Below are 21,236 nucleotides of genomic sequence, written 5' to 3'. Positions count from 1 at the left end.
CGGCTCACAGTCCGCCGAGAGCCACCGTCGCCATGGAAAATTACCAGAAGCTGGAAAAGGTCGGTGAGGGTATGTGACGCTGCAGCCTTGATTCGCCATGCGTCACCCATCCTGACAGTCCACAGGTACCTACGGTGTTGTCTACAAGGCTCGAGACCTGTCCAATGGCGGTGCCATTGTGGCCCTGAAGAAGATCCGACTCGAGGCCGAAGACGAAGGTGTCCCCAGCACGGCCATCCGCGAGATCTCGCTGCTCAAGGAGATGAAGGACGACAACGTGCTGCGCCTACTCAACATTGTACACGCCGATGGTCACAAGCTCTACCTCGTCCTCGAGTTCCTCGAGCTCGATCTGAAGAAGTTCATGGAGTCCCTTCCCGTCTCCGAGGGCGGACGCGGCAAGTCTCTGCCCGACGGCGTGAGCCGCCGCGTGCAGGCCATGGGCATGGGCGACGCCGTTGTGCGCAAGTTCATGATGCATCTCTGCCTGGGACTGCGCTACTGCCACTCGCACCGCGTGCTGCACCGCGATCTCAAGCCGCAGAACCTCCTCATCGACGCCGACGGCAACCTGAAGCTGGGCGATTTCGGTCTGGCGAGGGCGTTTGGCGTCCCGCTCCGTACGTACACGCACGAGGTCGTCACGCTATGGTACCGCGCGCCCGAGATCTTGCTGGGCGGGCGACAGTACTCGACCGGTGTCGACATGTGGTCGGTGGGCTGCATCTTTGCCGAGATGTGCACCCGAAAGCCCCTTTTCCCTGGTGACTCTGAGATTGACGAGATCTTCAAGATCTTCCGGTACGTGCTGGCAACGAGGTTCGAGAGAGAGGAAACTGCCGCTGACAAGACTTACAGTGTTCTCGGAACGCCCTACGAAGACGTCTGGCCCGGCGTCACGTCGTACCCCGACTACAAGGCGACATTTCCCAAGTGGCGCCGCGACTACGGCGCTGCGCTCTGCCACAACCTAGATGACAGAGGTCTCGACTTGCTGGAGATGATGCTCGTGTATGATCCTGCGGGTCGCATCTCCGCCAAGTCGGCCGTCAACCACCCCTACTTTGAGGGGTACTGGGACGAGGAGAAGCTGACAAACGGAGACACGCACTAGATGGGCGTGCCTCAGCCGTGGGAAGACATGCAGCCTCAGCGTCGGCCATTCTTGTCACACAGGGTATTGTAAAGAGCGAAGGCGTAATCTGCGCTGGTACTAACAGGGCGAAAGCTGCCTACAGAGAGAGGCAGACAGAGAGGACCAGACACGAGGCACAATGATATCCGCATGTATTCAGTCCCTTTGTTACGGAAATATGTATAGACAGGACGCACGCATTCAGGGGTTCAGGGATAGGGCGGCAGCCCGCAACGCGCAATCCAAATGAAAATTTCACAGCATTCTTTCCGTTGTCATGACAATAAGGTTAGAGAAAGGACAGCACGTTACTGCTCCATGCCATGGCCCAGAGTGCATGGCGGCGCGTCTAGTGAGCGGACAGGCCTGGCTGCTTCCGCGCCTTGACACGCAGGAAGACGAATATTCGGGGCACGACTGATTGGACACAACAGCCGCGCACACAAATAGAACACTATAGTTTCATGAGACGCGGCTCTTGACGATACCGTGAGGCTGGGGCGGCTGCTGCCACCGGCGCTTAGGAAACCAGATCCAGTCCGTTAAGCGCCCGTACAGGAAAGCAGCCGCTCACACCTAATTATGACTACGTGCGACGAGCGAGCGGTTGATTCCTGCCAACGATGTTTCGCCTGCAAGGGGAAATCTGTCAGAGCGAGGTTGCGCAAGTCAAACAGCACGTGTTGTCTGTTCCACAAGATTCGGTTCCTACAGCAGGCCGCTGCTTCATCTCGCGCTGCACAGCCCCAGCGGACCTGGGCGTAGCCAGCCCGCGAGGTCTCTGGATTGCGTGATCCCGTGAGCCGCAGCGGTCTTCTGCAGAAAGCTCTCGCAAAGGAACAAGTATCGACAAGGACGTCATTGTTGAATGAGCCTCTTCACATTGAGTTCTGCGGATTGACGGTGATGATGCGGACAGAGGCTCCGCGCGACTCCGGTAAGAGGCCGGCCTGTGGCTGAGTTTTGGAGTGTGGCTGAGGTCCAGTCATTATCGGCAGCAGCTCCGTACAGCACGTGAGAGGAGGACACGCACCACTTGTAGCCCCCTGTAGCCCCTGCGTTGGTCAAGCCACAATTCGGCAGATGATGTTCCACGCAGCTGGATTGGTCACTTTCCTGCCGTGTGGCTCGTGTTTCAGCTGCCCTGCGCACTGGCATGAAGAAGGTACGTACATGTCACTTGGCAACAGGACACGAGCGCGCCGCTCGCATGATCATGGTCATCTAATCAATGTTGGCTCAAGGCATCGAGTGCATGATTTTTGCCCAACCATGGGCTCAAGAGAGCGGTCAATGAGACCGTCATGAGTGCCTACAGATTCAGCAGGTTGGGCTGCCTTCTTGTGGACCGACCAGCCATGCATGACGGGCAGCAAATGCCAGCGTGTTCCCCCTCGCAGAAGAGATGCGTAATACGTACCCTACAGTGCATCTTGACCGCCGGCTCAGGAGACAGATCCGGCCTGCAGACATCTATCTGTAGGGGGTGGAGGGGCAGCCACAACGGTTGGCGCGGAGGAAGCCGCCATCTTTTGGAATGCGATTGCGCGTGGCTTTGGGACTAGCACACGGAGACTAGCATGAGAGCCTAGAGGTTCTGTGCTCCCTTTCCCTGCCATACGACGCCGCCCAATACATGCGTGCTTTGGGCTGGTATGCCCGAGCCGTGATTAGTGTCCATTCCTCGAGGTGGAGGCCATGATGAGGGCTCGATAGTCTGTGGTCGGGCAGGATATAGCAGTCAAACAAGTCTTGAGACATTGTGTAATTAGTAGGCGGTTCACCGTCGATGAGTGGTGAGGCGGCGAAGTCGCCGTCAGCAAGGGGGACCGAGGAACCGAGAAGCAATTCCAAGTGACGGTGCGAGCGAGCGGTATGCGAGTGCTGGCTGGTGTCGTGGGACTGTTGATCGGTACCTCACTAGTAGACTAGCCGATCTGTCTTTGCGCGGCGCGCGTTTGCAATGTCCCTCTCCACGCGAAGAAGGTCGAGGTCAGACGCCACAGTCTTGACGTGCTCCGGTAGCGTGGCGCGCCTCGAGTCACGGTGCGGACAGCGTGCAGACTGATGTTTCGCTCTGATCCGAGAAGGGCAGTTGGCAGGCCGTGGGCCTTGGGACGGCTCCCTGCGTGGGAGTGGATTGACGCGTGCTGGTTACGAGTAGTACACGTACAACGCTCTTGCAAGTAATCAAAGTATGGTAAGCAGGCGCCTGCTTCGATACACGACCGGCGGTCGGCGCCAAAATGCAAAACACAGACAGGAAAAGCAGCAGATGGCTACTGAGGCAGAGTGATTGGGTGAGAGTGGCAGCGCGACAGGCAAGCAGCAGATCTGCCTGTCTGCAGGAGGAGACTGCTCCACGTCTGAGAGACTGTTTCATGTTGCGGCTGCTGTGGCCCAATCAGACCAGGCGGTTAGCGTCCAGTCCTCCCGCCCGCCAGCTGCAGTGGGGTCTGGTGCGACTGGACGCCGCCTGGGGAAGGCTTAGGCCCCCTCGAGCAGCTGGAACCTCCCTGACAGCGGCCAGCAGCCACTCATGACACAGGCACGGCGGTCGCTCGAGATGGCCACGTCCAGTCTCTGGGAAGCGAGACGACGTGTTCATGCGTTGGAACCGCGCAGAGCAAACAGGATGAGAGGGTTGGTACGGATGGAACATTTTTGTTGGACCGCAGGCATCGCTGGCGAACATGTGAGGGTCTCCACGGGTTTCCGATGTCTGGTATTAAATGTATCAGGTGCCCGTCACCGTCCACCTGCCTGCTTGCCTGCCTGCCTGCCTGCCTGCCCTCCTGAGTCTCAACGCTACTTCGTGACCAGAGACATCCAGTCCGGACGTCCCCTACACCCTCACCACCCCCTTCCTCGTGCGTTGGAATTTTCGCTGGGCGATTTCCCCCCTTCCTTCTTTTCCCTTTTCGACTCTTCACCAGCGACTCTTTCCAAGGGCGGGCACCTTCACCCAGTTTCTTTTCTCACTCTCTCGTTCGCAACTCGCAAGCAGTTCCGCACAGGTCGACTGACTGACTGCCCTTTGCCATCCCGTTGCCACACGCGGAGATCCTGACCGGGGATATCCTCACCCTTTCTCAGCAACACCGACGACTATCACATACCTCTGCGAGGTTCAGACGACCGTGGAGACCTGCCAAGCGGACATTGGACATCGTCATCGCTGTATCCGCCCTTTATTACCTACGATTGCCTTTCTTTGACCCTCATTATTCAATCATCTGAACTATTCAATTCCTGCATCTCGACAACGCCCTTTGACAGGACGCATCGTTACGCCTCTCTTTTTGGATAATAAGGACCGCCTGTCTGTCTGCTACTTGTCTGGTTGATCCAAACCTCACCAGCGATTCACGCCTCTGCGACCCAACAAACAACACGCTCACGACCACGGAAACCTTAGTTGTACTCGCTTCTCTTGATCGGAATATCAAGACGCCAGTACCACCCCAAGTCAAACGCTGCCTTGGCCCTCGGCTTCCGACAGCGCACCGCACCGCACCAGCACCAGCCACACAGCTGAGCCACCTCGCCAGATCAACTGCCTACGCAAGCCGTCTTTCCTAATCCGGCCATCATCGGCAAGATCCCTGCCACCCTCCACCGGCGACACCCCATCGACCCGCATTCTCTCAGCTCAGGCCTCGACCTAGAATTGCAGCGGACACCCGAAGTGTGGGATTCTGGACGTCCAAGACTCCAAAGGACCCCTGACAATCGAATTCCAGCGCACTCCGCCTCGTGGTCGACTAGGGAGTACGTACTAGTCAGTCCAGACAACTAGTAGTACCTGACAGAACCGTCACTTGACCGCCCACGTCCAGTCACTGTTGTTCACCATCCGCTGCCACATGTACAGCTCCTGTCCTGCTGTTCAGTCGACTTTTCCTCCATACTTCAACCCTTTCCTGTTCACGGGTGTTTTGGTTGCCTTCACCTAGAGACATCCCCTCTCTTTGCCGATCAAGAACAATCTTCAGCTATACCCACACTCTCACTCACTCTTACTCTCGCTCACCCACACAACAACACACCATGGCATCAAGACATCTCACCATGGACGAGCTCAACCAGACGGCTCTCGAGCATTTTGTCTACCAGCCGGTCAACAATGACATGATTGCTTTCCTGGCTCATGCCGCCCAGAACGTCATCTCATGCGATCCTACAACCTACTCTCGCTCCAAGAATCCCCCGACTCCCCCCAGGACACCAGAAGCCGATGCCGAAGACCAGCTCGACAAGTCTCTTCCTTCTGTGGAAGACTTTATCCGCCAGCTCGTCGTCTCATCCAACGTCCAGGTTCCCACTCTCATGGCCAGCCTCGTCTACCTCACTCGTCTCAAGGCTCGCCTTCAGCCCCAGGCGCGAGGTATCCGATGCACCACCCACCGCATCTTCCTCGCCTCTCTCATCCTGGCTGCCAAGTATCTGAACGACTCCTCGCCAAAGAACAAGCACTGGGCAAAGTACTCGCACATCTCCACCCAGTACTACAACTTCGGCTTTGATCGCACCGAAGTGAACACCATGGAGAAGCAGCTTCTCTTCCTTCTCGAGTGGGACCTGCGCATCCACGAGGAGCACCTATACGCTGAGCTCGACTACTTTCTGGAGCCTCTTCGTGAGAAGATCCTGGACCGCCATCAGCGCAAGATGCAGGAGCGCGAGGACAAACTGCGTCAAAAGGAAATGAGCTCTGCAGCCCGTCGCTACCCCAGCCCAGCCTCCTCAAGGGAGGGTTCCCGCTCCCGCTCCCGCCATGCAGCAAGGGAGCACACTCGCGCCACCAGTAGCGGCTCAACCCCCGGCCTCATCTACAGCAGCTCGGCGAGCTCATACGCTTCGTCCACCTCCAGTCGCCAGCAGTCACGCGCGACCACGCCTCTGGACTACGCTGAGCCCGACGCTTACGCCATGATGGCTGCCCAAGGCAGTCTCTGCGAGTCGCCAGTTCACGTCTACGTCGAGGAGAACAGCAAACGCCACCGAAGCAACTCCGGTGGTCGTCTGCCCTACGAGATTTCCGAGCAAGAGTACCAGCAACTGCAGGACGACGGCTCGGCCAAGAAGAGACAGAAGCGTGGTGTTCTTGGTCGTTGGTTTGGCGCCACAGCCGTGCGATAGATGTATCTTCTCATCAGCAGCATATCGGGCGTTCACTGCACTTTTCTCTCTCATTATTCTTTCTACATTCAGCATCTCTCTGGAGTTTGGGGTCGGTTTCATTATTGGCGTTCTCAGGGACTACTATTATGACGAGGCACAGTACGAGTACGCAAAGGAGTCAGGTATAAAAACGAAATGGGTATTGGTATGATGAATATGCACCTCCATCGGGAAGATGCGAGTAATTCGCGGCTAGAGGGGACACAGGCTTACGATACCTACACCCCGCGGCAACGGGGTGTGTTTGATTAGATACTGTTTGTCTAGGAAATGACCGCAGTAGAGACACTGCAATTTCCCGGTCACTTGCATTGTTTGCCCTGCAGAACTGTCATGCGTGTCGCGTAATTCGTGAGACAAAGTGTCCCCTTGCCAACCCATCCAGCAGGGCATGTTCCAATCTTGAGCACGTTGCGGTCAACTTGCGTAATTGGCTGTTCTCACTCAATGGAGGCTCGACGAACGGGTAGGCACATTGTAATACGATACGATGCCTACCCGTTTTGCAACGTGTTCGCGTGTAATGGGCCACGAGACGGTGGAGGCGGCACACTGGCGAGCGAGCAAGCACATGGGCAGGTTTGTCTTGCACCGCATGTCATCGCGTGTGAGATGACCACCGCAGATGTGATTCCAAAAGTACACTGCACGTCTCACGAGAAGCGTGATGTACTGAATCATATCCTTCATTTACTTCGTGTAGCTGTAGTAAAGATGCGTGTATGTCTATGTACCCTCAACGCCTGCGCGCTCAAACACATTCTTTTCAGTTCACCCCTCATCCGCCGTCTAGTACACCTCGAGCACGTAGCGTCCTTGCTCCTTGAGCTTCTCAATCTCCTTGACGGGATCGACCTTCTTGGCACCGGCGGCCTTGGCATCCAGGGCGATGGCCTCCTGGAGCACGGCGGTGACGTCCGGGACGGGCCACGTGGGACCGCAGAGATAGAAGCTTCCTTCCTCCTTGATGTAGGCCTGCACGATATCGCGGACCGTCTGGCGCATACGATCCTGGATATAGATCTTCTGCGGCTGGTCACGAGAGAAGGCGGCGCCAATGAGCGTGACGACGCCCGAGGCGAGGTACGCCTCCCACTCCTCGCCGTAGAGGTACTCCTCGCGCTGGTGACGGGAGCCAAGGTACAGAAGAATTGAACCAATCTCCTTGCCCTGCGCCTTTTGCATGGCCCGGTACTGGACAAAGGCACGGAAGGGGGCGAGGCCGGTACCGAGACCGGCCATGATGAGGGGCGCTTTGTCGTTGGTGGGCAGCTTCATGACCGATGGCTTGACCGAGGCCGTGACGGGCGTGCCGGGCGTGAGTCTGCTAAGGTAGTGACTGGCGTGGCCATAGCGGGTGCGGCCCTTGGGGTCGACCCAGTCGACGACGACGATCATGAGGGCGACGGAGGTCGGGGTGACGGCCTGCGCCGACGCAATGGAGTACTCGCGACGCTTCAGCGGGCTGACAATCTTGAGCAGATCGTGGAAGCTGGGGCGGGCCGAGGTGAACTCCTCGAGGATGTCGACGTAGGTGGACGTGTCGACCTCGCTGCGACGCTTGAACTCGTCGGCGCCCTCGGCGCCGGCGAGCTGCTCGAGCTTCTTCTTCTGGGCCTCATCCGTGGCGTACTCGGCCAGGCCCTCGTAGAAACGCTTGGGCGGCTTGCCGAGAATGTCGACGTTCTGGCGCAGGGCCTGGAAGACGGTGCGCGACTCGAGCCGGTTGACGTCCTCGCGGCTGGGGACCTGGACAATGTCGGTGGCGTTGAGACCGTAGGACTCGATAAAGGCGAGGACCTGGGGCTCGTCGTTTTCGGCGTGGATGCCCAGCGCCTCGCCAATCTTGTAGTTGAGACCCGAGTCACCAAGGTCGAACTCAATGTGGAAGATGTTGCGGTCGTACTCCTGGGGAGTGAGGCGGCGGTTCTCCTTGACCGTGATGGTGCCTGTCTTGACGTTGAGATCGGGGCGGAGGGTGGTGCGTGTCCCGTAGGCCTCCTTGAAGACTAGACCCTTGGCGACGGCCTGCCAATCGCTGAGCTCAAGAGCCTCCTCGACCTCCTCCTTCTGGTAGGCGACGAAGCTGTTGGCCTGGATGGTGGAGGGCAGTTGAGGGTCGGTGTACTCAGCGTCGACCTCGGCCCACGTAGGGGAGACCTCGACCTTGCGGACGCACTGGTTGAGCGCATCGATGCACTCTTCATGCGTGGGTGGGTGTCCCTCGACACGGTTGAGCTTGGAGAACTCCTCGGATGAGACCTCGGGGCGTGCAATCCGGAGGAAGGCAAGCTCGAAGAGCAGCTTCGTGGACTGGGGTTCCTTCTCGAACGCGGGCGAGTACGAGATATCGAGCACGTGAAGCTGGGCGGCCTTCTCGTGGAGGGCCTTGAGGAACCAAGCAGGCAGACGCTTCTGAATCTCATCCTCCTTGAAGTTGGCGAGCTTCAGGATCACCGATCCATTCTCGGCCAGACCCTTTGTGACATCGACAGACTTGAGGATGCGGTCGTCAGAGACAACCACAACCTCGGCGGCGTCAACACCGTACGGCGCCTCCAGAGCTTTGCTGGAGGCGCGCAGGTCGGTGCGGACAATGCCGCCCTGAGTGAGGTTATCGTACGACTCGTAGACGTACACATTGCTGCGGGACTCCTTGGCGAGGGCAGTGCCAACTGCCGCGGCTGAGTTGAGGGTGGCGGAGTCATCCACGTCCCAGAAGGTGTACTCGCTGGCCTGGATGAGCGAGGGCAGCTTCTTGCTCTCGCCACCATTGTCAAAGATCTTGTGCAGGGTGTCGACGATGCCCTGAGGAGTGATGGCCTGAGAAGGCGTGTACTTGATATCGAGAACCTCGGGCTGCTCGGCGAACTTGTCGGAGAAGGCGACAGTGGTCAGCACATCACCGTACAGAGCCGACTGGACGGCCTCGTCGTTGACAGCGGTATCGTTCTGGACCTGGCCGAGAACGGCAATGGTGCGGGCCGAGGCAGGGATGGCCTTGAGGAAGGCCTCCTCGATAAAGGGCCTGTACACGCGGACGTTGATCACGCCGGCCTTGGCGCCATCGGCTGAGATCTTCTTGAGGACCTGCTTGGCGGTCTGGCCCTCCACGCTGCCAAAGGTCACGAGGACCACATCGGGGGTCTCGTGGCCATGGTACTCAAAGGGCTCGTAGATGGTGCCCAGCTCATCGTTGAAGAGCTTGAGCAGCTCGACGACCTTGCCAGCGGTGTCCAGGCGCTTGTTCAGCTTGCCCACCTCGGCGAAGAGCTTGTTGTACAGGTCGGCCACGCCGGACTGGCTGAGCGCATCGACGACACGGAGAGTCTCGCGAGCGACACGAACGCCATCGTACACGTGCAAGGTCGGGATGAGGGACGCCAGCAGGGTCGAGAAGATGGACATGTGCTGGGCCTCGTAGGTGGAGGTGCTGGAGACGAGGCCAAGACCCAGATCCTCGGCGAGGCGCAGAGGGGTGTCGTAGTCGGTCACGATGCCCTCGCTGGCCGAGTAGTCGGCGGCCGCGACATGGGCGACAAGGGGGCTCGATACACCGTACAGGAGGGAGAGCTGGTCGAGGCTGTTGCGAAGCTGCTGCAGGCTGCCCGAGGCGGCGACGAGAGACTGGGGGATGTGACGCTTGGTCACGTCAAAGTCCGGCGAGAAGATATATCCCAGGGCGAGGGCACCAGCACCGGTCCTGCTCTGGAGGGGGAGGACATCGGTGACGGCGTCGTGGATGTTCTTGTCGCCCGCGGCAGCCCAGTGCTTGAGGGAGGCGTCCAAGTCAAAGGTCTCGGGGGAGTAGGAGAAGATCTTGTCGGACAGCTGGTAGGCGATCTGCTGCACGAGCAGCTGAGCTGTCACGTAGGTTGGGCCAGATACGGAAGCGAGAGGCACCTGCTGGCCAAAGGGCAGGCTGGTGGCCTGCTTCTGAAAGCCGGGCATCTTGGATCACTTCACTTGCTGACGGGTGTATATGCCCCTTTGTCGTGAATGAGATCAGGGAGGAAGATGATGAGGAAGGGGAGGATAGTAGAAAGAGGATGGAGAGCACCGTTCCTATCCACCACGTCTGGCTCTGGTTGTATCACCGGCTCGAGACATTTTTGCCGGGCGGTGGCATTCCCAGCAGTCTCTGATGCCATCCATGGCTGCCAGTAATTAATGGGCATTGCGTGCTCGACAACGGTCAGTCCGGTTGGCGGATGGGGAAAATGTGGTTGATGGGCCATGTCTCGATGGCGGACGGCCCTGGATCACGCAATGGTGGGGCTACTGCCGTTTGCGGTTTAGCCCGCACCTGACGTGCACTCAAAAAACTCGGTCTTCGGGATCTCTCCAGGCAGGTCTGGCAGGCCACAGCGTGCGGCTGCCGATGGCCACAGGGTCCTCCGAGGGCCACTGTAGCCTGTACGCTGTCAGACCGTCCACTGTAGCGTCCGATTGCCGGCATGATGGAATTCTCACTTTCGGATCGTCGGCCAGGCAATCCCAACCGACTTCCGTGCCATTACTAGCACTAGACTACGTACTTAATAAAAAGACTAGTTTTAATAATCATCAATTATTACTCAGCATTGAATACAGGTAAGGTAGCGACAGGTTGGATGTTGGGTTCCGTGATGGGCTTCTCGCTTCAATAGGGCCAACGCGCTGTTCATGCCTTCTCAAGTTATCGATGAACACTACCACCAGCTGCCACTGCTTGTGCGTTCTCTTTATAACGAGGAACAGACTACATGAGCGTGCATTTTAGAATGGTTGGGACCATCAACGATCTTAATAAAGGCAGCTAAGCTAATCAGACCAGCGTTTATAAACAAGCCCCTTTTGTGTGTTCATCCAACGTTGCCACTTTGGCGGCTAATTATGCAGCCTCAACTACTCTGGACATAAATTCAAGTGCAAGGTTGTCGGCAAGGCCATCGCTCATGTTCAAGGCTTTCTACATTCTGATGGCAAAATCAGGGCGAGTTGGTGAACACAGCATAGTTGCACTCGGGTCAGGACAAACGAGCACGGCAATGTAGAATCGTCATTTATAGTAGTAAATACCAAGACCATGATATCATTTGCACGCTCAGAAACAACCACATTATTCCCAATGTTACACATTCCCACCCCTTTAGGCGTGGTGAGCACCGTCAGCGTCGGCACGGGGACCCATGGTCTCGTCAACCAGACCTTCGGGGTCGACGACCTTGCTCAGCTTGGCCACGATCTTGGAGCCAAAAAGATCACCAGACACGTTGATGGCCGTGCGGAAACGGTCAAGCAGCCAGTCAATGGCGACAATGACGGCGTACATGCCCGTGACCTCGACGTTGACCGAGTTGGCAATCATGATGACGAGGACAAGCGACGACGAGGGAATAGGTGTCGTACCGATGGAGGCAAGGGTGGCGAGCACGACGATGATGACGTAGTCGACGCCCTGGAGCACCTTGCCCTGGGTGGCAGCGAGGAAGACAACGGCCATGGGGAAGTAGATGGCGGTGCCGTCCATGTTGATCAGGCAGCCGAGCGGGCAGGTGAACTTGTAGACGGTGATGGGGATCTTCTGGGCGTGGGCGCACCGCAGAGTGACGGGGAGCGTCGCCGCAGACGAGGCAGAACCCCAGGCAGTGATCCAGGCGGGCGCGATCCGGAGCCAGTAGGTGTATGGGTTCTGGCGAGTGACCGCGAAGAAGATGATTGGCAGGATCACAAAGATGTGAATAGCCATGGTGCCCAGGGTACCACCGATCAGCATACCGAGGTTGGCGCCAATCTCGGCAATGGAGAGCTTCATCAAGTTGGACAGGACGAGGAAGAAGACACCAATGGGCGCGACCTTGATGAGGAAGGTGATGATGCGCATAATCATGCTCTCCAGCTCGACAACCAGCTTGTAGATCAGCGACTCCTTGGACTTGATGAGGTAGCCAATGACGCAGGCCATGATGAGAATGGCGAGGAGCTCGTCATTGGACAGTGAGTAGAAGACGTTCTGGGTGACGAAGGAACGGAAAAGCGTCTTCACCACAATGTGAGGTGGGTTCGCATCACCGCTGGCAGCCTTCTCATCGGCGGTAGCCTTGTCGGCGTCGCTGATGTTGAGCGAGTCGTCGCTGACTTCGATGAAGCGCGGGCCCCAGACGAAAGCGGTCATGATGCAGGACATGACAATGGAGAGGAAGGTCGTGAGGACGTAGTAGCCAATGGTCCACCTCGCGAGCCTGCTGCCACTGCCGTCGGCCATATCACGGAGACGGGAGACGGCGAGGATCATGGCGCAGATGATGAGGGGGAGAACTGGGGGCATTCGTTAGTCACTGATGGCGACGGCATAGTACTTGGACAAGCGAAGCTACTCACCGACAGCTTTAAGTGCACGCAACCAGAGGTCACCTGGGATGTTGAGGATCTCGACAGCCGGAGTAGGGACTTTGTCGACTTGCGTCGACACGATCAGACCAATGGCCAGAGCCAACAGCGCGGCGGAGACAATCTGCAAGGCCGAGCCAGGTGTTTTGAACGCCTTCAAGATCCGGCGGCCCATTGGCTGCTTTTCCTCCACGGTCTCAGGGTACTCCTCCGTGGGAGAACCCCGAGAGTCGACAGAGGAAGGCTCCTCGGCGGTAGCACCCTTCACATCGTGGTCGATCACGGTGCCCTGGGGCTGGTTCTCCGTGATGTTCTCGTTCTTGTCTGATGCGTTCATGGTGGGCGGCAGCGACCTGGATCCGAGAGACGGGCCTGGCAAAAGTCGTGTGCGAAGTAGGAGCGCAAGGAGGGGGAAGAGACGCGGCCTGGCCAGAGCGGCTGCGCTTCTCGACTTTATACGGCTACCACAGGCATAGAGAGGGGATCAGGACTGGAACTGCCAGGGTTCGTGGCGACAGACCAACAACAAGAAGACCCATACTGGTCCTGATAACAGCAAGTCAACCACCCAATGAATCGCCAAACAGTCCTTTCCCGCTGACCTGCCTGGTCTGCCCGCTGCTCCAAGCCACCAAGAGCTGATCTGGGGCAGTCTTGCCCAACAGGGAAGGTTGCCAGGTTCATCTTACACATTCGAATGCTCATGCAGCAAAGGATTGACAAGGATTTGCGAGCGCAAGAGTCTCGAGCGTGTGGGGATATCCGATAAGCGCGACCCTAGACCACTAGAAGGCTTGGCTGCAGCTTCTATGCAGACGAGCGCTGATAGCGATGAATGTGATGCCCTTGGCAGTCGGTCGAGGGCCGAGCTGCTGCACCTCCTCACGTCTTCCATCTCAGCGGTCAGCTTCACACTGTGAGTACAAGCAGGGGCGACGAGAGCGGCGGGAGGACTCTGCAACACCTATTCCTGGCTATACTTGTGCGCGTGTGTGCGGGAGTGAGGCAGAACGGGCTTCTGCAGGAATCAAGATTCAAGAGTGATATTGGCGGATGCCTTGTAGTGCCAAGAGCCAAGAGAATGGGGCGCTCCATCGAACCAGGGCTTTCCTCCGCCCTTATCTGCCGCCCCCAGTCACACTGTCGTGCACGGTCCACGAAACGGACTGCACGTCGAGGCACACAACGTGGCGGACAAGCTGACTTGGTGCATGGCGATCGCCTCCATCGACTCGGTGACTGGCTGCTGTGAAAAGTCGTCGTGGTCGTGGCTGCGTGACTGCGCTGATTGACATCCCTAATGTAGCCCTAGTGCGGCACCACCGAGGATGGCGATATGTAGTCGAGCAGTACCGCATGCAACCCCGAGGTTATCGTTAACCTTAATCTTGGCCGCAAAACGGATCAAAGCGCCGCAAGGCGGCAAGAAACGGTGGGCGTGGACCCCAACCCCCTAACGCTGAGCAGACACAAGAAAGCCGACTCGAGCGCGGGCGCTTGGACCATGTGGTGTCTGTCTTCTTATGTCCACCACGTGAGCCGCAGCCAGCCGCTACACCACCTTAATTCCCCAATGACCCTCTTTTTCTTCCGTTCGGCTGAGGGAGGACTGGACCGCCCGCATGTTCCAACAGTTGTTCGAGAATGCATGGCACACAAATGGTGGCATGGCACATGTGATCCCCCCTCGCTGACCGCTGGCTTTGTCGAACGCGAGCAAGCTGCAAAGTGCAAACCAGTGTGGCAGACGCAAGCTGGATGCATCAGTGGGCGAATGCTCATTCAATCTCCTTCTCTGCTTTCCCAGTGCACCGCGACCCCTTTTCGTCTCAAACCACGAAATGTAGCGCGATTCTTTCGGAGGCAACCCTCCATGTTGCCAGGCGCGCCCTGGAGTGGAGCAAACGTTGACGAGGGGCGAATATGTCGCTAACGTTAGTCGATGCTGATTACCACGCCCAGTAACGTAATTATTAGGGGGCATCATCGCATGCATGTTCATCTTGGCTACATGAACACGAGCGAATCAGCTTTCGTCGCACTAGCAGTGACTGCTTCTGGAAAGATGCTTCGAAGACCTTTGCCACAGTTAACGGTCAGCCCCGAATGTTGAAGTGGGAGATAAGCTCTTTTGCCTTGTCCGTGAGGGTTGCCTCCAGGCTGTCGTGAGGCGACTGTAGGCGTGATACGTACATTGGTTGTCAGTGGTGGTGAATGCACGTGATAGGCACTGAAATCACCCAGCCAGAGCTTCGGATCCTAATTATCGTTCTGGTGCGCCCTTTTCGCACTTTCATCATGATGGCTGGCCGGCTGGCCGGCTCTGCTCTTACGTATGGGAATGGTCTGGTGGTCCCTTGGCGACGCCGGGATCAACCATTGCACGCAACGCGCTCCATCGCGACTTGCTTGCACCAGCAGCACCATGAGAAGCTTTCAGGGCAAGTGCTCGTGTCGTTGAGCTTGGAACCTTGCGCACAGAGTAATATCAGCTCATGTCCCTTCTTTGGCCGTGACGCCTTCGATTGCCAATCACTCAGGCTGGAACACGTGTTCATCGCGGTCAATGCCATCATGCCACCGACATGATCTTGGCTACCCCAGTCTTGGCTTCAATCCAGACATAATTATACCGTAATGGTATCATGCCCCCATGGGCCATGGCTCATGACCCATAGCGCGTCGCCTGCAATTTCTGGGGTGAGGAGAGTCAGGATTCAGGAGACTGAAATGGTGACATTCGGCGGCATACGTATTACGTACTCCGTAGTGGATTGTTCATTCCGTTCTGGGTCTATGTCGCTTCCCCCGGTCGTGGTTGGTAATGGTACGGCCTCGCATGTGCGTTGTCGTGGCTATGTTGGAAGCCGCCTCAGGAACTCTAGACTAGAATTGAGAAGCAAGGTCAGCAGCACTTGTAGAGTATCATGGAGAAGAGCTCCATAAGCGGACGCGGAACTTCACCCTGACCGGCTATCTCGGGAGGCCTCATGTCAATCGTGTGGCTGATAGCAGGAACTGGAGCTTGCAGGACGCCGGCAACTGGCAGTCTGGCATCGACTGAGGCCGATTGCACGAGGCTTGTTGTAGGCTCTAGTCTAGTTGTTGTGAGGAACTTCCCAACACGTGAGCCATAGATTTCTAGGATTCGGAGGTGGAGGAACACTCCGGGCTCTAGGGTGGCTCTTTCCTGTTGCATATCAGGCGGGAAAGGCGACTTCGACGAGTACTAGGTACTAGTACCTTACCTAGTAGTACAGGTACTTACGTACCTGGTAAGGAGTTGTTGAAGGTACGATCAGAGACATGGAGGCATTTGCCCAGTCTCCAGTCGATACTAGGTAGCATGTGTGTGAGACACAGATATTGCCAACTGCCAACGCACAAGAAAGCAGCGATGGGTTAGTAAGTAGTAAGGTAAGGTGGTAGTCGCAGCATAAGTTCGTAACGAAGATGATGAGATTTCACATCTCGAGGCACCGACTCGCTTCCGCACCTGGCCTTTCATCTGATCAAACTAGTACGCTGTTCACAACGCGAGACTGAAGTGGCATTGTGTTATTTGAGCGCCGACAGTAGGTAGAGGGAGATCAATGAACCTCGCGGCTCGCGCAGTGCGAACAAGCATCCCCAAGGAGACCCACCTTTCTCCAGCGGAAGTTTAGCTTGGGCCAACCAAGAGGGCCCGACGTGCTCCCTTGCAAGCTTCATCGCCATTCGCTTTCTTCATTGTTCAATTCTCGTTCTTCTGACTTCGCTCTTTTCTTTTGACAATCAAACCTGCCCGCCAGTCAAGACGAGCCGGGCGAATCCAATCGCTGTCATGACCAACCCCGACAGCGCAGCTTCTGCTGCGCAGAATGGCAAACGCCGTGCCGAAGACGACCCATCTCAAGATGACCTTCCGCAACCCTACAACGCGCAGCAACTCCAACCTGCCAAACGCCGCGCCCTATCTCCCTCCGAGCAGCCTCGCAAGCAGAAGCGACCTGGCGCACGCGCTCGCATCTCCGAATCGCAGCGCGAGGCGTATCGGCAACGTCAAGCCCAGCGTGAGCGCGAGACCGAAGAACTAGCGCGAGCACAACGCGAACAAAGCGCTCGCCGAGGCGGTTTGCACGACGTCGTGAGAGAGCATTACAACAATGTACCCCAGCGCGGACGAGAATGGCGGACAACGGACAGCAAAATCAAGGGACTGCGTGTCTTCAACAATTGGATCAAGAGTTGCATTATCCAGCGATATTCGCCTGACGAGGACCACACCCCCGGGTCGCGCGAGCAAGGGCGCTCTTCCGGCAGGGAGCTCTGCGTCTTGGACATTGGTTGTGGCAAAGGTGGTGATCTCAACAAGTGGCAAGCTGCGCCTCAGCCGATCCAGCTTTACGTCGGTCTTGATCCAGCAGACGTCTCCATCGCTCAAGCCAGGGAACGGTATAACCAGCTCAGGTCCCGCGGCGGCCGCGGCGGGCGTCGAGGGCGCCTTTTCGATGGGCGATTCCATGTGAAGGATTGCTATGGTGAATCGATCGAGGATCTCCAAATCATCCAGCACATGGGCTTCGACCCGTCACCAATGAACCACCGTGGTTTCGACGTGGTGACCATGATGTTTTCCATGCACTACGCTTTTGAATCCGAGGAGCGCGCGCGGACTATGCTACGCAATGTTGCTGGAGCATTGAAAAAGGGCGGGCGTTTCATTGGATGTATTCCCAATTCTGATGTTCTTGGCCAGCATGTCCGAGAGTTCAACAAGAAACAAGCAGCCAAAAGGGCGGGTGCGAGTGGCGAGGAGAAGAAGGACGCTGAAAAGAGCAACGGGGATGATGGTCAGCCGTTGATTGCCGAGTCACCTCCCCCGTCAGATGATGGCCAGCCCCTTATCGCTGAATCGCCCCCTGGCTCTCCCCTCGCACAGCCTCTTATTGTTGCGACCCCGGAGCCAGAAGAACCGTCCGTCGAGATCAACAACCACGCGCAAGGCGACAAGACACCAGAGCCCATGGAGCCCGGAGCCGAAGTCGCTACAGGAGCGTCTGAGCCCCAGGCACCCAAGGAGGATGGCAAAGCTGATGACAAGGAGGAAGGTGAAGTGGCAGTTGAACCGAGCGCGGAATGGGGCAACTCCATCTATCGAGTCCGCTTCCCCGGCAAGACGCCCGAGGACGGCATTTTCCGCCCGCCCTTTGGCTGGAAGTACAGCTTCTTCCTCGACGAGGCCGTCGAAGAGGTGCCTGAATACGTTGTGCCGTGGGAGGCTTTCCGTGCCCTGGCCGATGACTTCAACCTCGAGCTGCAGTTTCATCGTACGTTCAGGGATATCTACGAGGCAGAGAAAGATGACCGGGAAATGGGCCCTCTGAGCGAGAGGATGGGCGTTCGTGAGAGAGGCGGCGGTAGATTGTTGGTGTCGGACGAGGAGATGGAGGCGGCGAGTTTCTATATTGGCTTCTGCTTCTACAAGGTCTAGGGTCCAAGCCTGACAGGAGGGATTTGCAATTATTGTTTCTTGATATCCCATTTACTATCCATGTGACTAATGCGCAAACGACGGTAAGGATGGAGTTGGGTATCGTGGGTATCCGGGCTCGCTGACTGCAGCGTTTCAAAATGAATGACGACTCCTGATCCATGAATGGTTTCTCTCCCCAAGAATAGACAGCCCGAAGCAAAAGGACGCATTACAAAGGATTGTGACAAAGGTAAAAGCAGTCATGCTGGTAAGAATGGGAGAAAAAAAGGAGAGAGGCAATCATCATGCCGAGTTGGTCGATCGTCGCCAGATCATCAACGCGGCAACGCCTGCACACGCTGTGGCACCAAGAGCCATGTACAGGCTCGTCCGGTCCGTGGCGTCTTCCTCGGTTTTGGGGAACGCACTGCTCGGGTTGGTTGCCGCGTCTGCCAACGCCACAAAGAGCTCACTGATGCTGTTCCAGGTCACGCTGACGTGCAGTGGGTGGCTCATGTTGAGCGAGGCTGTGTACTCGTCGGGCTGCAGCTCGCTGCGTTGAGTTGTTTTGTCCTTGTCTGCCTTGAGGCCGGTGTAGATGGATGGCAGCTCATCCAGATGCGGGTGCTTGGCGCGCATCTCGACAATGTGCGAAAAGGAGTCGGGGTCGGACGAGTCGTATGCGTAACAGAGAAGGTCGCACGCATCCAGCTTGGTCTTGTTCTCCAGAATCGCTGGCTCGAGCTCGCCGAGCTCCTCGAGGATGAGGTATACTTGACGGCCCCCGGGAAGTTCAACGCTGTTCACGGCGCGGCGTGGCTTGATGGTAGGATAGTGTAAGGGCTCATACGGTCGGTTGAGGAAGGCATTGAGCAAGGATGATTTGCCTGAGCCGGGAGCGCCCAGGACGTAGCACATGACCACGTTTCGCTCCACGCGTCCGGGACGCCTCCGCCTCTTGCGAGATTTTGTGATCTTGAGCGCCGCGGTCAGAGACTCCTTTGGGTTCGGCGGCTCGAATCCGAGATAGGCCAGGTATTCAATAGTGGTCTTTGGCTCGAGGAAGGTTGTCATGCTCCACTGGGCCAGCCAACCTTGCAAGGTCACATGGCCAGCGTCGTTGCGGACTGTAGATGACGGGAAGAGCGATTCGACCCAGAAAAGCGGCAGACCAGTGGTTGGCGCAAAGAGAGCACGCAGTTCATCATCGCTAAGACCTCCATCATTATCCTTGTCAAAGAGCAGGAAAAGGTCGACGAAGAACCGGTAACCAGCGGGGCTCAATTCTGCTGATGAAAACTCGGGAACGTCGAGCTTGGGATGCAGGAACTTCTCGTCGAGGCTCAAGCTGTTGGTGTAATGGTACTTGCGAAGGATGATCCATATGGTCTCGTGTCGGCCCTTCTCGGCATAGATCTTGTTGAGCTGCAAGAATCCAGCCTGGTCGATCCCAGGCTCTGTGGCGGAGGGAGGCGACATTTTCGAGATCGAGGTCTTGATGTTCGCCAGGTCGTCATCGGTCAATGGTTTGTCGAAGCACTTTGACTGAAAGGCACGCATTTCCTCGTCATTGAGGTAGCCATCCTGGTCCTTATCACACAGATAGAATATCCTTTTCAAAGCCGCCACACAGGCAGGCTTGAGTACCCCCTCTTTGTAGTCGTATAGTGGTGCGATGGGATGCGTGACGGCCTTTTGGCAGAGAAAGAACACTTCGTTGACGTTGCGATGTTCGCGGGCGCTTGTTCGTATGCAAGAGTCGATCTCTCGGAACTCTGCCATCACCGGCATCATCTCTTCCTCCACAACCTGGGGCGTGGGGCCTTGGCCTACGAGATCGGACTTGTTGGCGCAGAGGACGACCGGCACATTGACGCCCAGAGACCTGAAGTACGGCATCCAGAAGAGAGCGACGCGCTCATAGCTGTAGTGGTCGGCGTATATCAGGAGGATGATGTTGCATTTTCGTATTTCCTTGCGCAAGGTCGTGCGATCTTGCGGGCGCGCCGACGTGTCGACGATGATGGTGGTGACACTCTCGGGAGTGCCTATGCTCGGTGGGATGGTGATCTGGGGGAGGACGGGTTGGATCTTGTTGGTCATGAACTGGTCCTTGACGAGAGACGCAATGAGGCTGGACTTCCCCGTGGATTCATCGCCGCACACACAGATACGCACTATTGATTGTGAGCACGCCCGAATCCGATGACGCGGGTTCGTGAGGGGACGGGGGTTGATCAAGGTAAGGCGCAGGGGGCTCGTAGATGCGTGTTTCGGAAAACGTACCAGTCGCCATGATCGCAATGAATCGCGAGGAGCTTCAAACACAATTACAGAATACTCATCTCTGAGAAATCCTGCGTCCTATGCGGTCACGTTGTGGCCCCGCGGTTGTCAGGCGCGTACTGAAGCTGAGGAGATAGCTGGGCAGGTCATTGAGGCCGTCTCGACAGGTTAGTTACCTATGCGCAGCTCAGGCTACGAGTCCAGTGGACCCCCACACGCCAGCCCACACGCCAGCTGTCGTGATTCCCTTATGTAAGCAGCCATGTGGCAGAGAACACGCCTAATGTCGAGTGGTGAACCCAAAATACGGACATGAGCAAGTGAATTGATTGTAGCTTGTATAATAGCGCTATTCTTTTTCCTCGTCCTCGAGGCTTTGGGGTAAGTTCCGTGGTCGTACCAGAGTCCCGGGGGGCGTTCCGATCGCCCACCACTGACAAGTCCAATACGTAATGGCACTGCATCGATTCAAAGCCTGGGATCAATTGACCCCGCTGCGGCGAATACGTATTTCAGATAAGAAACTTTCATGTGGCTTGGGATGCACGTTGTCTGCTTCCAGCGTTATTTTCGGTGGATGGATGGGTGGGCAGGAACGAACCGGTAGAATTGGAACCTGGAGTTACCCCACAAGATGTTCACCCTACCAGGTACCTTAGCCTGACCCCAGGCTGCGAAGCACCAGTTGCGACTGCGGCCCCAGCCTCGAGTTGGATCCTCAACCGAACATCCCAGCCTTTCCTTGCCTTCCTCTCACACACCTGGCAACGTCGTCCTTCTGAGCGCGACGATCACATGAGTCCT

At 57.0% G+C, this 21,236-nt stretch overlaps 6 protein-coding genes across 6 annotated transcripts; 3 read left to right on the top strand and 3 right to left on the bottom strand.

The window, feature by feature from the left end:
- Positions 1 to 32: 32 nt before the first annotated feature.
- F5Z01DRAFT_621525 (CDC2_AJECA cell division control protein 2) lies at positions 33 to 1,114 on the top strand (the record flags this gene model as incomplete). The annotated part of the gene is made up of 3 exons (XM_046261212.1): positions 33 to 69; positions 126 to 801; positions 859 to 1,114. The coding sequence occupies 3 exons, from the start codon at positions 33 to 35 to the stop codon at positions 1,112 to 1,114; spliced, it is 969 nt and encodes a 322-aa protein (XP_046118626.1).
- A 3,581-nt stretch (positions 1,115 to 4,695) lies between these two features.
- Positions 4,696 to 6,522, top strand: F5Z01DRAFT_89278 (uncharacterized protein). Its single transcript, XM_046267198.1, has one exon. The coding sequence runs from the start codon at positions 5,186 to 5,188 to the stop codon at positions 6,275 to 6,277; it is 1,092 nt and encodes a 363-aa protein (XP_046118625.1). The 5' UTR covers positions 4,696 to 5,185; the 3' UTR covers positions 6,278 to 6,522.
- Positions 6,523 to 7,108: 586 nt separating this feature from the next.
- F5Z01DRAFT_621442 (uncharacterized protein) lies at positions 7,109 to 10,270 on the bottom strand (the record flags this gene model as incomplete). The annotated part of the gene is made up of 1 exon (XM_046261207.1): positions 7,109 to 10,270. One exon carries the CDS (start codon positions 10,268 to 10,270, stop codon positions 7,109 to 7,111), a length of 3,162 nt encoding a protein of 1,053 aa, XP_046118624.1.
- An 844-nt stretch (positions 10,271 to 11,114) lies between these two features.
- Positions 11,115 to 13,202, bottom strand: F5Z01DRAFT_88954 (excitatory amino acid transporter 1). The gene is made up of 2 exons (XM_046267197.1): positions 12,683 to 13,202; positions 11,115 to 12,619 (listed from the first exon to the last, which is right to left on the bottom strand). The coding sequence occupies exons 1-2, from the start codon at positions 13,026 to 13,028 to the stop codon at positions 11,451 to 11,453; spliced, it is 1,515 nt and encodes a 504-aa protein (XP_046118623.1). The 5' UTR covers positions 13,029 to 13,202; the 3' UTR covers positions 11,115 to 11,450.
- A 3,206-nt stretch (positions 13,203 to 16,408) lies between these two features.
- F5Z01DRAFT_654606 (mRNA capping enzyme) lies at positions 16,409 to 18,193 on the top strand. Its single transcript, XM_046263434.1, has one exon. It carries the CDS (start codon positions 16,515 to 16,517, stop codon positions 18,162 to 18,164), a length of 1,650 nt encoding a protein of 549 aa, XP_046118622.1. The 5' UTR covers positions 16,409 to 16,514; the 3' UTR covers positions 18,165 to 18,193.
- On the bottom strand, positions 18,194 to 20,773 carry F5Z01DRAFT_654603 (mitochondrial Rho GTPase 1). The gene is made up of 2 exons (XM_046263433.1): positions 20,433 to 20,773; positions 18,194 to 20,323 (listed from the first exon to the last, which is right to left on the bottom strand). Exons 1-2 carry the CDS (start codon positions 20,440 to 20,442, stop codon positions 18,450 to 18,452), a joined length of 1,884 nt encoding a protein of 627 aa, XP_046118621.1. The 5' UTR covers positions 20,443 to 20,773; the 3' UTR covers positions 18,194 to 18,449.
- Positions 20,774 to 21,236: the final 463 nt, after the last annotated feature.

This window comes from Emericellopsis atlantica, assembly GCF_019669845.1.
Source record: "Emericellopsis atlantica unplaced genomic scaffold F5Z01scaffold_12, whole genome shotgun sequence".
Taxonomy (NCBI): Eukaryota; Fungi; Ascomycota; class Sordariomycetes; order Hypocreales; family Bionectriaceae; genus Emericellopsis; species Emericellopsis atlantica.
This window is presented reverse-complemented; position numbering and strand designations above follow the sequence as displayed.

Bases quoted from the DNA above. Each gene is read 5' to 3' on its own strand.
- F5Z01DRAFT_89278 (XM_046267198.1), top strand. From the start codon at position 5,186: ATGGCATCAAGACATCTCACCATGGACGAGCTCAACCAGACGGCTCTC.
- F5Z01DRAFT_88954 (XM_046267197.1), bottom strand. From the start codon at position 13,028: ATGAACGCATCAGACAAGAACGAGAACATCACGGAGAACCAGCCCCAG. The intron at 12,620-12,682 runs GTGAGTAGCTTC...GAATGCCCCCAG, and splicing joins GCGTGCACTTAAAGCTGTCG to TTCTCCCCCTCATCATCTGC.
- F5Z01DRAFT_654606 (XM_046263434.1), top strand. From the start codon at position 16,515: ATGACCAACCCCGACAGCGCAGCTTCTGCTGCGCAGAATGGCAAACGC.